Source organism: Palaemon carinicauda, chromosome 36 (assembly GCF_036898095.1).
Source record: "Palaemon carinicauda isolate YSFRI2023 chromosome 36, ASM3689809v2, whole genome shotgun sequence".
Lineage (NCBI taxonomy): Eukaryota > Metazoa > Arthropoda > Malacostraca > Decapoda > Palaemonidae > Palaemon > Palaemon carinicauda.
In genome coordinates this window covers 72,078,216-72,093,938 of record NC_090760.1, presented here as the reverse complement: position 1 = coordinate 72,093,938, position 15,723 = coordinate 72,078,216, and the positions used below count along the sequence as shown (strand labels likewise).

Below are 15,723 nucleotides of genomic sequence, written 5' to 3'. Positions count from 1 at the left end.
TTCATGTCCGTTAGGCTGCTCGTCCTTTCAGCTTCATGACCGTTCGGCTTCATGTCCGTTAGGCTTCTCGTCCGTTAGGCTTCATGTCCGTTCGGCTTCTCGTCCTTTCAGCTTCATGACCGTTCGGCTTCTCGTCCTTTCAGCTTCATGTCTTTTAGGCTTCTCGTCCATTAGGCTTCATGTCCGTTAGGCTTCTCGTCCTTTAAGCTTCATGACCGTTTGGTTTCTAGTCCATTAGGCTTCATGTCCGTTAGGCTTCTCGTCCGTTAGGCTTCATGTCCATTCGGCTTCTCGTCCATTAGGCTTCATGTCCGTTAGGCTTCTCGTCCGTTAGGCTTCATGTCCGTTAGGCTTCTCGTCCATTAGGCTTCATGTCCGTTAGGCTTCTCGTCCGTTAGGCTTCATGTCCGTTCGGCTTCTCGTCCATTAATCTTCATGTCCGTTAGGCTTCTCGTCCAATAGGCTTCAGGTCCGTTAGGCTTCTCGTCCATTAGGCTTCATGCCCGTTATGCTTCTCGTCCATTAGGCTTCATGCTTGCTCTTCAGAATATCACATATGCAAATATGTTGTCATATATTTCTTCTATAATTTCTTTGTATCACTTCCTGCATATTTCTAAACTCACTTTACTTTCTAATTCATCTTTCAATTTTTAGTATCCCAATTTCTGGTCTCTTTTTGTTTTGGTCATTCTTCTTATCTGCCTTACATCCAGGTTTGATTTTTCTAGGTGCTTTGCTGGTTGTTTCCACCATCTTCATTCTTTTTCTTGAATGTCCACGATTATTGTTTTCAATATTTTTTTTTTTTTCGCATTCAGGGTACGGTTTACATACTGCAGCTATTACTATTACTATTACTATTACTTGCTGAGCTACAACCCTAGTTGGGAAAGCAAGATGCTATAAGACTAGGGACTCCAATAGGGATAATAGCTCAGCGAGGAAAGGAAACGAAGAAAAATATTTTTAGAAGAGCAAATTAGAATAAATATCTCCTATATAAACTAAAGAAATTTTAACAAACAAGAGGAAGAGAAATAAGATAAAATAGTGTGCCCGAGCGCACCCTCAAGCAAGAGAACTCCAACCCAAGACAGTGGAAGACCATGGTACAGAGGCTATGGCACTACCCTAGATTAGAGAACAATGGTTTGATTTTGGAGTGTCCTTCTCCTAGAAGAGCTGCTTACCATAGCTGAAGAGTCTCTTCTACCCTTACAAAGAGGAAAGTGACCACTGAACAATTGCAGTGCAGTAAGAAGAATTGTTTGGTAATTTCAGTGTTGCCAGGTGTATGGGGACTCTGAAAATATGTAATAGGCCTGACTATTAGGTGTGTGTGTGTGTGTGTGTAGGCAAAGGGAAATGAGCCGTAACCAGAGAGAAGGATCAAATGTATTACTGTATGGCCAGTCAAAAGACCCCATAATTCTCTGGCGGTAGTATCTCAATGGGTGGCTATCACCATCTATTACCCTTGTTTTCACATAAGATGCCCCTATCTCTCCTCTTGGAGTAGTATTAGCTGTTTCTCTATTTCAGTTTTCGTCAGGTTTATTAAAACTTTAGTCTATGACTGTAGGCCTATACGTTAGATTAGCTAGTCTTTGTTTTTATTTTCATATCATTACCCTTTTCTAAGTCTTAGATATGTTCCTATTACTGTCTAGTTTAATTCCTAAGTATGTTAAATTTTCTACTACTTTGATTCCCACTATGTGCTATGACTTTTCTTTCATGTTGTAAATCGTAGTATTACACTTTTCTTCATCTATTTCTAACCCACATTTTTTTTTACCTGTTTCTACTAAAAGTTGAATGTTACGCTTCACATTATCTATACCTTCTGAAATCACTAAGGCATTACTTCCAAAATAATAATGACTCTATCTCTATTAAATAAGTATCCAATCCTATCCCATATCCTTCTAGACAAGGTTACTCACTTTACTTACTTTGATGACTGCTTTTCCGGTCCCATACAGCAGGGGAACCCCACTCTCTACAGGACGTCCACTCGTTTTGCCTTGTTTGTTCAGAGTATTTAACGTTTCATATCGCGTATTGTTCGTTTACTGTTAAATCGTCACTGTCAAAAGACTCATGAAATAAGAAAGTCTTCAGTTTCCTCTTGAAAGCCTTAATGTCTTCAAACATTCGAAGGATAGCCATAGCTTGTTATTAACACGTCCCTGTTATATACACGATATCTCTCGGGATATTAGATACAGGGGATAGAACCCTTTGATACCTCTTATGTTAAATTTCTCTGGTATATCACTCGCAGAAATATCCCAAGTAGAAAGCTGCCTTGAGGAACTTCCATCAGGACGACATGGCTGGAGCCCAAAACATAGATTTTTCCTATGTCAAAATCCGTTTTCTAAAACCCTTTCCTTTATTTTTGATTACCAGCGTTTCTAATTTCCTTAATTCTATGCTGCAAAAGAAATGCTCTTGTATCATCGGCCTAGCTATGTGCAACTCACAAAGCTTGTCATACTTCATGGCCATATATGTAATTAGCTTAAAAGTGAAGTTGATCTTGTACGACTTTTAACATACGTTTCTTGTTTTATACTTTCCCCCAAGTCAAAGTTTGTTGTATCTCCTTGGTAAATGTTTGCGATTAAAGTATGCCAACAACAAGAAGTGTTAGGTTAATACAGTCTTCTTCTTTTGCGATTACGCTTATAACTTTGGTGTGGATCTCTAAGTATTTATGGGATATTATATCCATCTATTTTTATGCTACAACGCTGAAAATTTGCCGTAAATAAAAAGAAAATGGTATATTGACATTAAGGAGTGATATTACGGTCACCAACCCGTAAAAGATATTAACAAAGTAGGGTAAAAATTATAGTCGACTGTATTTTACTAAAATAGGGTTGAGAACAGTATATTTTTTACTTACGGATTAACAATTATTTTTTTTTTTAAACCGTGCATCTTCCAGGTACACTATTTCATTTTCATATTCAATCCGTTTTCCTTCATTCCAAAGTAAGCCTATTTTGTTTTCAGAATTGCGATATATGGTTTTACAGACTTTGACTAATTCTTTTGTTTCTTCCTTATTTAGCTTATTTCCTTGCTCGCCATATTCCTTATTTGTCTAGTTTTCTTTATTCTTGTCTCTTATTATTATTTCCTTCTTTATCAATTCTTGCACTCCTCCCTTCTTTTATTATATCTATACTCTACTATTTTAGCATCAGTATGTTATAATTTCTTTTCTCTCTCTTCTATTTCCTTCCTTTCCTTTACTCCTCTTTTTATTTACTTATGTATCTTTTTTCATCAAATACTCTCTTTAACGGTTTAAAGGTTTAAAGTCCGCTCATGAATGGCAGAGGCAAGGGGCAGTGACATTGCCCTATCGAGCAGGACAATGCCTTAGAGACTGGCCATATATTCATATGATCAGCGCCCAACCCAAGCCCCCTCTCCACTCAAGCTAGGACCAAGGAGGGCCAGGCAATGGCTACTGATGACTCAGCAGATAGACCTATACGCTCCCCCAAAACCACCATCCTTAGCTCACAAGGATGTTGAGGTTGCAGCGACCAAAGGAACTAACGAGTTTGAGTGGGACTCGAACCAAAGTCTGGCGTTCACCAATCTGCTGAACTGGGGTTGGAGTCCCGCTCAAGCCTAACAGTTTCTTGTAGTGTCTGCAACGTCACCATCCTTGTGAGCTAAGGATGCAGGGTTTGGGGAAACCTATAGATTTAACTGGTGAATTATCAGCAGCCGTTGCCTGGCCCTCCCTGGTCCTAGCTTGGGTGAAAAGGGGCCTTGGACACTGATCATATATATATATATATATATATATATATATATATATATATATATATATACACACATATATATATACATATATATATATATATATATATATATATATATATATATATATATATATATATATATATATGATCAGTCTCGGGCCATTGTCCTGTACCTTGTCTGCCATTCGCGAGTTACCTTTGAATCTTGAGTCCATTCATCCTCTACTCTTGTTGCCTAAGTGTTCAGTGGCCACTTTCCTCTTGGTAAGGGTAGAAGAGACTCTTTAGCTATGGTAAGCAGCTCTTTTAGGAGGACACTCCAAAATCAAACCACTATTCACTAGTCTTGGGTAGTGCCATAGCCTCTGTACCATGGTCTTCCACTGTCTTACTTGAGGGTACACTCAAGCACACAGTTATATCTTATTTCTCTTCCTCTTGTTTTATTTTTTATTATTATAGTTTATATACGAAAGATCTAATTTAATGTTGTTACTGTTCTAAATCTATTTAATTTTGATAGTTTATTACATCTCTTGAAGTTTGTTTATTTCCTTGTTCCCTTTCCTCACTGGGCTATTTACCCCTGTTGAGGTCCTTTGGGCTTATAGCATCCTGCTTTTCTAACTAGGATTGTAGTTGAGCTCGTAATAATAATAATAATAATAATAATAATAATAATAATATTCATTTTAAACTATTTTTATTTATCCTGAAGTATTTTGCTTCTTCCCATGTCCGTTTATTAAAGTTTTTGTTCTGCTCATTTTGTATTCTAATTCGAGGTGGGGGGCCTCCGAGTCTAAAATACTATGATTGTGGCATCGCTAAGAGATCCAATTGTGTAAATGCTAACTAATTTGGAGAAAGTTCATTACCATTTATTATCTCCTACATAGACAGCGTAGCTTGCATACGTTTATTTTTAATTACCAGCGTTTCTAATTTCCTCAATTCTATGCTGCTAAAGAAATGCTCTTGTAACATCGGCCTAGCTATGTGGAACTCACAAAACATGTCATTCTCATTTCGGTTTCTATAATTTTCTCTTTAAGTCTGTCATATTTAACCTTGGCTTCATTGCTATGACAGCTATGTAATCTCTTCTGCCATTATGATTAACAAACTACTTTGTCATTTCTGCTCTCTTTTCTTCTATTTTCTTTCAGTTTAATTCGACACTTTTATTTCTTTTTTGGGTTCTTACTTTCTATTATGTTTTGCCTCTTCTGTTTCAAAATCATGTTTATAAAGGACTCTTTTCCATCAATATTTCAAATATGGTTCACTTATTTGGTCTTTCTTACCTATATAATTTATCATCTGATTTATTTATATTACGAAAAAAAAAAAACATCACCTTCTCATACTCAATTCTAATCTCTACTGAACATATGCCTATTTCAGATATCAATCCCACATAGGGGTTAGACTAGGCCTAGTTGCAAATGGTTTAAATATTTCTTTACTAATCTTGTACTGAATAGCCACTAAACTCTCTCATTTGTATCCCTTAAAATAAACATCATTCTAATATTTGCAAACAATGTAAGTACCACTATTATTATTTTTATCATTACTAGCTATAAGCTACAACCCTCGTTAGAAAAGCAGGATGCTATAAACCCAAGGTCTTCAACAGGGAAAAATAGCACAGTAAGGAAAGGAAACAAGGAAAAATTAAATATTTTAAGAGGAGTAACACCATCAAGATAAATATCTCTTATATAAACTATAAAAAAAAACCTTGACAAAATAAGAAGAAGAGAAATAAGATAGAATAGTGTGCCCGAGTGTACCCTCAAGTAAAAGAACTCTAACCCAAGACGGTGGAAGACTATGGTACAGAAGCTATGGCAATACCCAAGACTAGAGAAGAATGGTTTGATTTGGAGTGTCCTCCTAAAAGAGTTTCTTACCATAGCTAAAGTGTCTCTTCTACCCTTACCAGGAGACAAGTAGCCACTGAACAATTACAGTGCAGTAGTTAACCCCTTGGGAGAAGAAGAATTGTTTGCTAATCTCAGTATTGTCAGGTGTATGAGGTCAGAGGAGATTATGTGAAGAATAGGCCAGACTATTCGGTGTCTGTGTAGGCAAAGGGAAAGTGCACCGTAACCAAAGAAAATTATCCAATGTAGTACTTTCTGGCCAGTCAAAGGACCCTATAACTCTCTAGCGGTAGTATCTCAACGGGTGGCTGGTGCCCTGGCCAACCTACTACCTATTTAGGTGCATTTTTCAATCGGGACAACCACTCACTTTATCTAGCTGGTATTCATGCAGCCTGCAGTGAAGAGTCAGCTACAGTAACCTTTTTGGCACTGCACAATTTATTCTCACGTTCAACAATGCGATGGGACAAGCTGAGAAAAGCTAGGTCGATTGATCACACTAAAATCTGAATCTGGAACCCGATGGGGTGCAAGAGAAGAGCCAGTTAAACCCATTTGTCACCACTTTGATGTTTTGGTTATTCTACTGGAAGAAATGTCTACTGATCTGAAAGAGAATGTAGATACGAGAAGTGAAGCCAGTCAGTTATTGAAAGAAAATGTAGATGCGAGAAGTGAAGCCAGTCAGTTATTGAAAGAAAATGTAGATACGAGAAGTGAAGCCAGTCAGTTATTGCATCGGATTCTTACCCTTTATTTCCTTGTATTACTTTTCTCTTAGAATCTTATATAGAGCACATTCTAAAGAGACTTTAAGACCATCAAAATACTTCCACAATACTGCTAAGGACTTATAGGCACTTGAAATGTATCTAAATGAAAAACAGAGAAGCAATCTGTAACGAGTCACTCAGTGCAGCGTTAGAACTATTTGAGAATTGTGATGCTATGGTAGAGCTGAGGAGAAGAAAAACAAAGGGATGCCAGGAAAAACAGCTACTGATCGGGCGTGTAATGAAAGGTACAATAGATAGATTGCATACTAAGATGAAACCGAGGCCCTTTGTGTCAATAAGCGTAGATGATGATACTGGAATGAAACAACGGAATGAAACAACGTAACACAAGACTTGAAGATCAGGAGATGATGATACTGGAATGAAACAACGTAACACAAGACTTGAAGATCAGGAGATGATGATACTGGAATGAAACAACGGAATTAAACAACGTAACACAAGACTTGAAGATCAGGATATGATGATACTGGAATGAAACAACGTAACACAAGACTTGAAGATCTAGACAACAAGATGGGGTTTCTGCTAGATGTAAAACAAATTCTTAGACAAGGGGAAAGTTCAGGATTAATGACGAGAGAATGGAGGAAAACTGTTCACTTGTTGGGGAATTCTACAGGAGTGAACTTTATGAGGATATCTTAGATAGCAGAATGCTCTTGGAAAGCAGAACCGATGTTGAGATTTCCACTCCAAAGAAGCTCATCCAATGCATTGTACAATATGGTGATGGAAACTTAAGATTAGGAATCGAACTTATATCCACAGTAGCAATTTCAATTGCAAGCAATGAACGTTCATTCAGTAAAATAAAATTTATTATGGCTTATCTCAGAGCCTCAATGGAACAGGGTAGACTAATGCCCTAGCACTTCTAAGTATTGCGAGGGGAGAGGTAGAACTCATTAACTTTAGTGAAGTTTTTTGTCATTGGTGTAACATTATTTATTACAAGAAGGTTTAATCTTTGAGTTATTGTTAACATTACTTGAAGGAGATAGAATGTTCTACTAACATTATTCTGCAACTCCCGTCCCTGGAAAAAAAAAGAGATATGGATGTATTTAAAAAAAAAAAAAAATAAGTAATACATAGTCCTGAATTTCTTAAATGAAAAGAACTGCGGATTTTGATATTGATAAAAAACAGTTTTAGATCAATATTTCAAATTCACTCAAGCTTTACACTGATGCAAACTCGTTAGTTGGAGTTTAGTGATACTAACATTACTGAGGGAGGTACAAATATTTCATCAACATTGCTCTACACAAAAATAAATAAATCAAATGATAATCCTGAAGTTCTGAATAAAGAAATATAATTGCCATCGACTTTTCTTTCTTTTTCTAATCTCTTTACAATCAATGTTGCATTTTAAATGTTAAATCTAAGAGGCTTCAGAATCTGATAGATTAGTTTTCATTTTCATTGACTGATTTTTATTCATACTGCATCTATAACTTTTAAAACATTAGGAGAAGACTGAAATGACTGCCAGATCTTTGCTCAGACAGCATCTATAACTTTTAAAACGCTTCCAGATGAATACAATTACTGCCAGTCTTTGATTTATAACTCTGACAAGCGTGCAACACTAAGTCAAGCTCAAGGGCGTTTAGAAATTCTCTCTAAAACTATTTATATCAATGCTAGTTTACACAATTTCTTTAGTCAGAACTCCAGGGTTATGTATTGTTATATTTTTTTTACAAGTAACAAATCACTTGATTTATTTATTTTTGTGTAGAGCAATGTTGATGAAATACTTGTACCTCCCTCAGTAATGTTGGTATCACTACTATTATTATTATTATTATTATTATTATTATTATTATCATTATTACTATTATTATTATTAATTGCTCAGCTACAACCCTAGTTGGAAAAGCACGATGCTATAAGCCCAAGGGCCCCAACAGGGAAAATAGCCCAGTGAGGAAAGGAAAAGAGGAAAATAAAATACTTTAAGAAGAGTAACAACATTAAAATAAATATTCCTATATAAAACTCCAACTAACGAGTTTGCATCACTGTAAAGCTCGAGTGAATTTAAAATATTGATCTAAAACTGTTTTTTTTTATCAATATTAAAATCCGCAGTTCTTTTCATTTAAGAAATTCAGAATTATGTATAACTTTTGAGTGTGTTTTTTATCAAATACATCCATATCTCTCTTTTTTTCGGGGATGGGGGTTGCAGAATATTGCTAGTAGAGCATTCTATCTCCTTCAAGTAATGTTAACAATAACTCAAAGATTAAACCTTATTGTAATAAATAATGTTACACCAATAAACTCAATAATCTTCTGGAAGTGAATAATACCAGCTTGTTCATGCTGTCAACTAAATCGTTGAGGTACAGATCCAGATTTCTTAAGAATTATTCCATGACAAAGGATGTCATGAAATCTAGTAGCGCCTCTGAAAAGTCGTATCTTAGCTAGTAATGATGCTAAGAATAGCGACGAATGCTGCTTGTTGATATGGACTACTAGAAGATAAATAACAGGGGGATATCCTCCCATCTCTCTCTCTCTCTCTCTCTCTCTCTCTCTCTCTCTCTCTCTCTCTCTCTCTCATATAACAGCTATGATAAGGGTACTGGATAATGCACATTACGAGGCATTTCTTGTCATGTTGCCTTCGTACAAACTAATTATTATCTTTTATGGTTTGGCTTTTGTTTTCCTGTTGTGTGTTTGGATATTCCATTCCTGTCTTTCAATGTTCATATTTTACTGTTATTTTCACATCATTCGCGATCTATTTGATTTACCACACACACACACACACACACACACACACACACACACATATATATATATATATATATATATATATATATATATATCCTATATGAGTAGATTAATTTAGTATATATATATATATATATATATATATAGTATACATACATATATATATGTATATATATATATATATATATATATATATATATATATATATATATTATATACCCGAGATTATATATTTATATGGGCAGTTGACTTTATGTATATCTACTGTGTATATATATACACATACAGTATATACCCTAGAATATATTGATATGGGTAGATGAATTTATATATATATATATATATATATATATATATATATATATATATATATATACTGTGCATATATATATAAATATATATATAATTATATATATATACTGTGCATATATATATATAAATATATATATATATATACATATATATATATATATATAATATATGTATATATATATCTATCTATATATATATGATTATATAAATATATATATATATATATATATATACCCTAGATTATATATTAATATGGGTAGATGCTTCAAATCAAAGCAGTGCAATTTGAGTATTAGAATTTGCTATGCCCCAACAAATGATTCCCCTGAAAAAAAAAAATTAAAACTAATAAGAACTGAGGGGATAATAGATGAGATCCCAGAGAGAGAGAGAGAGAGAGAGAGAGAGAGAGAGAGAGAGAGAGAGTGAGTGAGAGAGAGAGATGTGAAAATTGTGATTTTACGACTTTAATGGTAGAGTTGGCAGAAATAATCAAGGGTTAAAGAATGTGAAGGGTGTTGAGGGTCTTGGTGAAGTTGCAAATGAAAATGGAGCACATTTCATAAGTTTTTGGTCAGCAAACAATCACGACATTAGAGGTACTCTTTTTCAGCAAGAGTATATTAACAAATATACACGGGTTTCACCATGTGGCAATCATAAAAATTAAATAGATCACATTGCCATTAATAAAGAGAGAAGGAGGACTCTGAGAAATGTAAGGAGCTATATAGGTGCAGATATTGGTAGTGATCACCAGCTCCTCATTGCCACACTGAAATTAAAACTGAAAGTACCCAACAGAAAGGTAGATAAAATATATAGGTTTGATACAAAAAACATTTTAGAAGAGCACTGAGAAACATTTGCAATTGAATTCAGGGATCGAATTACGTCTTAGAGACTTTAAGAGAAGAAGAGCAGACAATTAACGAAGAATGGTGTGACATTAAAAACATATATCAGTCGGTTGGTAGTGAAGTTTTGGGACACGCAGTTACAAGGAGAAAACCATGGATATCAAATGATACTTGGTATACTATAAAAAGGAGACAAAAACAGAAATTGATTGTTGAAAGTTTTGAGGAAGTAATGAAAATTACAAGGTAGAGCATGCTAAGTATTCCAATATTGTTAATGAGGTCAAAGAGAAAAGCCAGGAATGACTTGAGAGAATATTTAGACAGGAGAGCAAATAAGGCTGACAAAGCTATGAATTCAGGGAGTGGTTATGGTGTAAGAATCACTTATAAAATTATTAAAGAAATCTCTACAGGGGCAAAGAAGAAGCATATACCCATCAAAAAGAGAGATGGTTCTGTTATAGCAACAGAAGATGAAGAAAGACAACGTTAGATGGAACACTTCGGCGAGGTTATGAATACGGGATATGAAGGGAATAATTTGATTGATATACCTGAAGCTGATGAAGACCTTGATGCGCCCATGAATGAATTCAGTGTGTTTTAAGTCAAAGCCATCCTAAAAAAAAATGAACAGATTGAAAGCCCCTGGATACGATGGAATAACTGCCTTGGTCTTGCAGTCGTGTCCGAGGGATATTACAATTAAAATTTTAGTGTTCCTCAATATAGTAACTGTAATTGTATTACAATTTTTGAGCTACATGCTTCAAGATCAGCGTTCCCCCATAATCTGCTTACAAGATTATTTTATAGAATGTGGCATGGAGAGGCAAAACCTGATGAATGGGAGTTAGGAATGTTGGTGGAAATGGCAAAAAAGGAAACCTGCCTGATTGCAATAATTACAGAGGCATCACACTTACGTCAAATGTTATGAAAATATATAGTATGATCATTCTAAAGAGACTGGAGAGAAATATTGATGAAAATCTGAGAGATGAACAAGTAGGATTTAGAAAAGGTAGAAGTTGCACTGACCAAATTTTCATTTTGAGACATGTACAGGAATGCGTAGAATATAGCCATCCACTTTTGATGGCATTTGTGGACTATGAAAAAGCCTTTAATAGTGTGCACCTGCCAATTTTGTGAAGAGTCTTACGTTATTATGGAATTCCTCTTAAATATGTAAATTTGATTAAGTCTGCTCATGAGCATAGCAAGTGCAAAGTTAATGTTAATGGAGTTTTAACAAATGAATTTCCAGTGGACAGCGGAGTACTCCAAGGGAATGTGTTGTCACCTATGTTGTTTATCCTCCTCGTGGATTTCATAATGCGTAGAACAAGAGGAGATGGCGGAGAAGGATTGGATTGGTAGTAGAATATTAGCAGACCTAGAATATGCTGATGATGCTGTCCCTATTAGAAGAACGCCACAGGATTTGCAGTGGTTGCTTACCAGAATGCATGAAATATGGCTCGAGATAAATAGAAGAAAGACAGAGATGATGAGAACGGAATATGCTATGGCAGATGAAATATCATTGGAAGGAGAAAGGATCAATGAGGTAGAATCATTTAAGTATCCAAGAAATATGATCTCCAATAATAAAGTTAGAGTTTAATAAAAGGTAGAAAAAAGCAAATCAGACAATGGCTAGGTTAAGTAAATTTGGAAACCAAATTGCCTAAAAAACATATAAAAATCAGACTATATCAGTTTAGTGAGATTTGTGTTACTGTACGGACATGAGTCATGGTATGACAATGAAACAATCTCCAATATAATTTAGTAGATTTAAGAACAAAACCCTCAGAAGGATATTGGAAGTTGAATGGCAGGACAGGGTTATAAATGAAACTATAAGAGAGATTACTCGAGTGTCATATGTGGATGAGATCATGATGAAGGGTAGATGGAGATGGTTTAGGCATGCTCTTTGCACTCCCCAAGAGAGATTAGTTCAGTTGGGTTTCACAAGGCACTAGAAGAGTTGGAAGACCCAGACGTACATGGTTTAGGACTAGGAAGTGCGAAGTTGAAGATGATGAATGGAGAAGTATTCAATTAAAAGCTCAAGATAGAGACGATTGACGAAATCTAACCGAGGCCCTTTGCGCCAATAGGCGCAATAGGGATAATATATATATATATATATATATATATATATATATATATATATATATATATATATATATATATATACTGTATATAAATTAACCTATTGCATATCATTCTACAATCAAATTACATAAGCTGCGTAAAGCAATTTAATAGACCTACCCTATAGAATGAATCAATATTAAGGGTACTATCAAACGAAATTAAAATTTGTAGGCCTATACAGTCGATATTTCTGTCTCAACAACAAATTCTTGCTAAAAAAAATAGCCATACATAATAAACACTTTTGAATTTTTTGTGCCTGATAAATTTATTTTCTCGAATTTCTCCTTAAAGAATAGACATTTATTATTATTATTATTATTATTATTATTATTATTATTATTATTATTATTATTATTATTATTATTATCTCACATTCTTGCTGAAAAAGAAAAAATGCCATTTGTCGCTATTAGAGAGAGAGAGAGAGAGAGAGAGAGAGAGAGAGAGAGAGAGAGAGAGAGAGAGACCTTTGCGACTTCTCTTATGTAAATAAGCAAGAGACATGTTGGTACAAACAAGCATTATAATAATAGATGGAGGAGATTTCATAGTAGTGAAACTGGTTGACCTCTACACCAATTGTCTGCAAGAATGCTCTAAAGCTACAGCTTCGAAACACTAGATTACTGGTTCACAAAAGGGAGGCACAAAAGACCTGAAAAATTACTGCCCAATAAGTTTACCCTCCGTAATATATAGTTTATTAAGCCTAATATGATCTTTGTAAATAGTCTATATGATAGACTATTTACAGAGATCATATTAGGCTTAATACACTAATCAATCAAGAGTCCAGGCAGGCTTTAGAAGTGGTTATTCAACTGACCATATCCATGTAATTAACCAGCTAAGGGTAAAATCAACAACATATGACAAACCAGTATGAGTCTGATAGCTTATCCCTCAGGGAGAAGCATGCTAACGGCTATGGAGGGGTCAGATCCCAGAGGGAACCAGACCCACCAACAACAAATGCAAATCCACAGCAGCATAATAACAAATTTATGCAATGTCAGTCACGGAAAGGCTAGCTACAGAGAGAGGTGACGGCATGGGGTAGTATGCCCATGCACTATATGGGTATCTTTAATAATCCGTTTCTTAACAATCCCAAGAACAGAGGAGACGGCAAAAAAAGTCAGGCTCAGAAAGAAATCTGGATTTAATCCGAGGGTTACCCCAACAAGGAAGAGTCTCTAGACAGAGACACTTCAGGCCACTGCACCCTGAATCCCAGGAAAGTATGAAACTCTAAAACAAATGCCACGCCGTCAAAGACGGCGGAGCCAGAATAAACTAAGTAAAAAATGCCACAGCTCGAACGAGAAATCTCAGAGGCTAGGAGGTAATAGCAGTACAGGAAAGTTAGCGCACCAACATATTGAGATCACCCTTCGCAAAGGGGAGTCCCAATGGACTGCACGGTCCCAACATGGGAGATCACGAACGAATGTAGCACGGCGGACCAATGGATTCGCTTGGCGAGGGTTAGGCTAAGTTTGGATGCAGCATGTCGATCAAGAAATCCCAGAGGCTAGGAGAAACGGTAGTACATGAAGTCAGCGTAGCGACAAACTGAGATCACCTTCACAAGGGGAACCTCAAAGTACTGCGCGGACCTAGCATGAGAGATTCCAAGCGATTGCAGCACGATGGACAAGAGCCTAAACGGTCTAAAATAACGGAGGATCGAAGACAGGCGGTCATAAATACTCAGTAAACTAGTATAACTGAGATAAGAAACTCCTAAGGGAAAATGGTCACTGCCAACCGAGTCGGTAAGAAATACCTAAACGCTATCGGCGAGCCCGTCTCCTACTAAAATGTAACCGCTCTCTAGGCTAGGCCATCCAAAACTGACACGCACCTACAAAAACTTAAAATACATTAATGCAAGGTAAATGCAAACATAAAATAGAGCCCAAAGCATCGTAATGCTAAAATAAGACTAGCTAGCGTGAAACTTGTAAATTAAAACTAAGTGAACACGAGCAATAAGGGCGGTCAGGTACACAACAAGACGCCCAAGATAGCTGGACTCGGAGCGCCCCCGGCTTCCTAATCATAAAAGCTAAATAACATTCCCCATAGGGATCCAAGACACCTACAGCTAAAGTAAACTTTAAAGGGAAGTTGGTACTTAACTTAGATGACGAAAAAGAAGCCATAATATAAAGAAAAACTTCAATAAAGCTGATAAAGGGCGCACAATGAAACAACAACAAGTGTAGGAAAACGCTGCGACAAAGGAATCAAGCCTTTAGGTACGTATGGGGTACCATGGGGGTGGGGAGAGAATATGTAACGGCTTCCTCACCTTTCCTTCCCCCTAGTTTCCTAGGCAGGGTTAAGCCTATTAGGGGTGCAGATATATATGGTTATCTACGGATACGTCCCTGATTATACACGATATCTTAGGATTGTCGTTCCGGGGGTTAGAACCCCGTGATACCTGACGGTAATTCTCTTGTAATATCACTCGCAGAAGTATTATACAGTAGGAAGCTGCCGAAGGGAACTTCCATCAGGACGACATGGCTGTCTCACCCAAAAATAGATTTTTCCTTCGTCAAAATCAGTTTTACAGACTATGGGAAACCTTTTGATTCTGTCAAAATCTCAGCGGTAATGAAAGCTCTTCAAAGACAAGGAAAAGAAGAATCTTATGTTAAAACACTTGAAGATATCTATACAGGGATTAAAGCAATCCTAAGACTACATAAAGATAGTGAGAAAATTGAGGAAGAAGTTAGACAGCGAGACACCATTTCTCCTCAATTATTCACAGCATCTCAATATCAATGGGGAATACCTTAAAAACTTCAGATTTGCAGATGACAGGACATAGTTGTGTTTAGTGGATCACGGGAGGAATTGCAAAAGATGATAAAAGATTTGAATAGAGAAAGCAGAAATCATTGTTACATCGTTTTGAAGAATGTAAGCGTCCCGTCTTATTGAACAGAGAGAGAGAGAGGAGAGAGAGAGGAGAGAGAGAGAGAGAGAGAGAGAGAGAGTTTTACAACTTTTATTAATATAAAAGGGAGAGAGAGAGAGAGAGAGAGAGAGAGAGAGAGAGAGAGAGAGAGAGAGAGAGAGAGAGAGAGAGAGAGAGAGAGCTTTA

At 36.1% G+C, this 15,723-nt stretch overlaps 1 protein-coding gene across 1 annotated transcript in view; it reads left to right on the top strand.

Annotated features, from left to right (window-relative positions):
- Positions 1–6,287: 6,287 nt before the first annotated feature.
- Positions 6,288–15,723, top strand: part of LOC137628688 (uncharacterized) — a 48,928-nt gene continuing 39,492 nt past the window's right edge. Inside the window, exon 1 of the mRNA XM_068359838.1 lies at positions 6,288–6,417. Within this exon, the coding sequence (XP_068215939.1) occupies positions 6,288–6,417 (130 nt within the window). The remainder of the gene's footprint in view (positions 6,418–15,723) is intronic.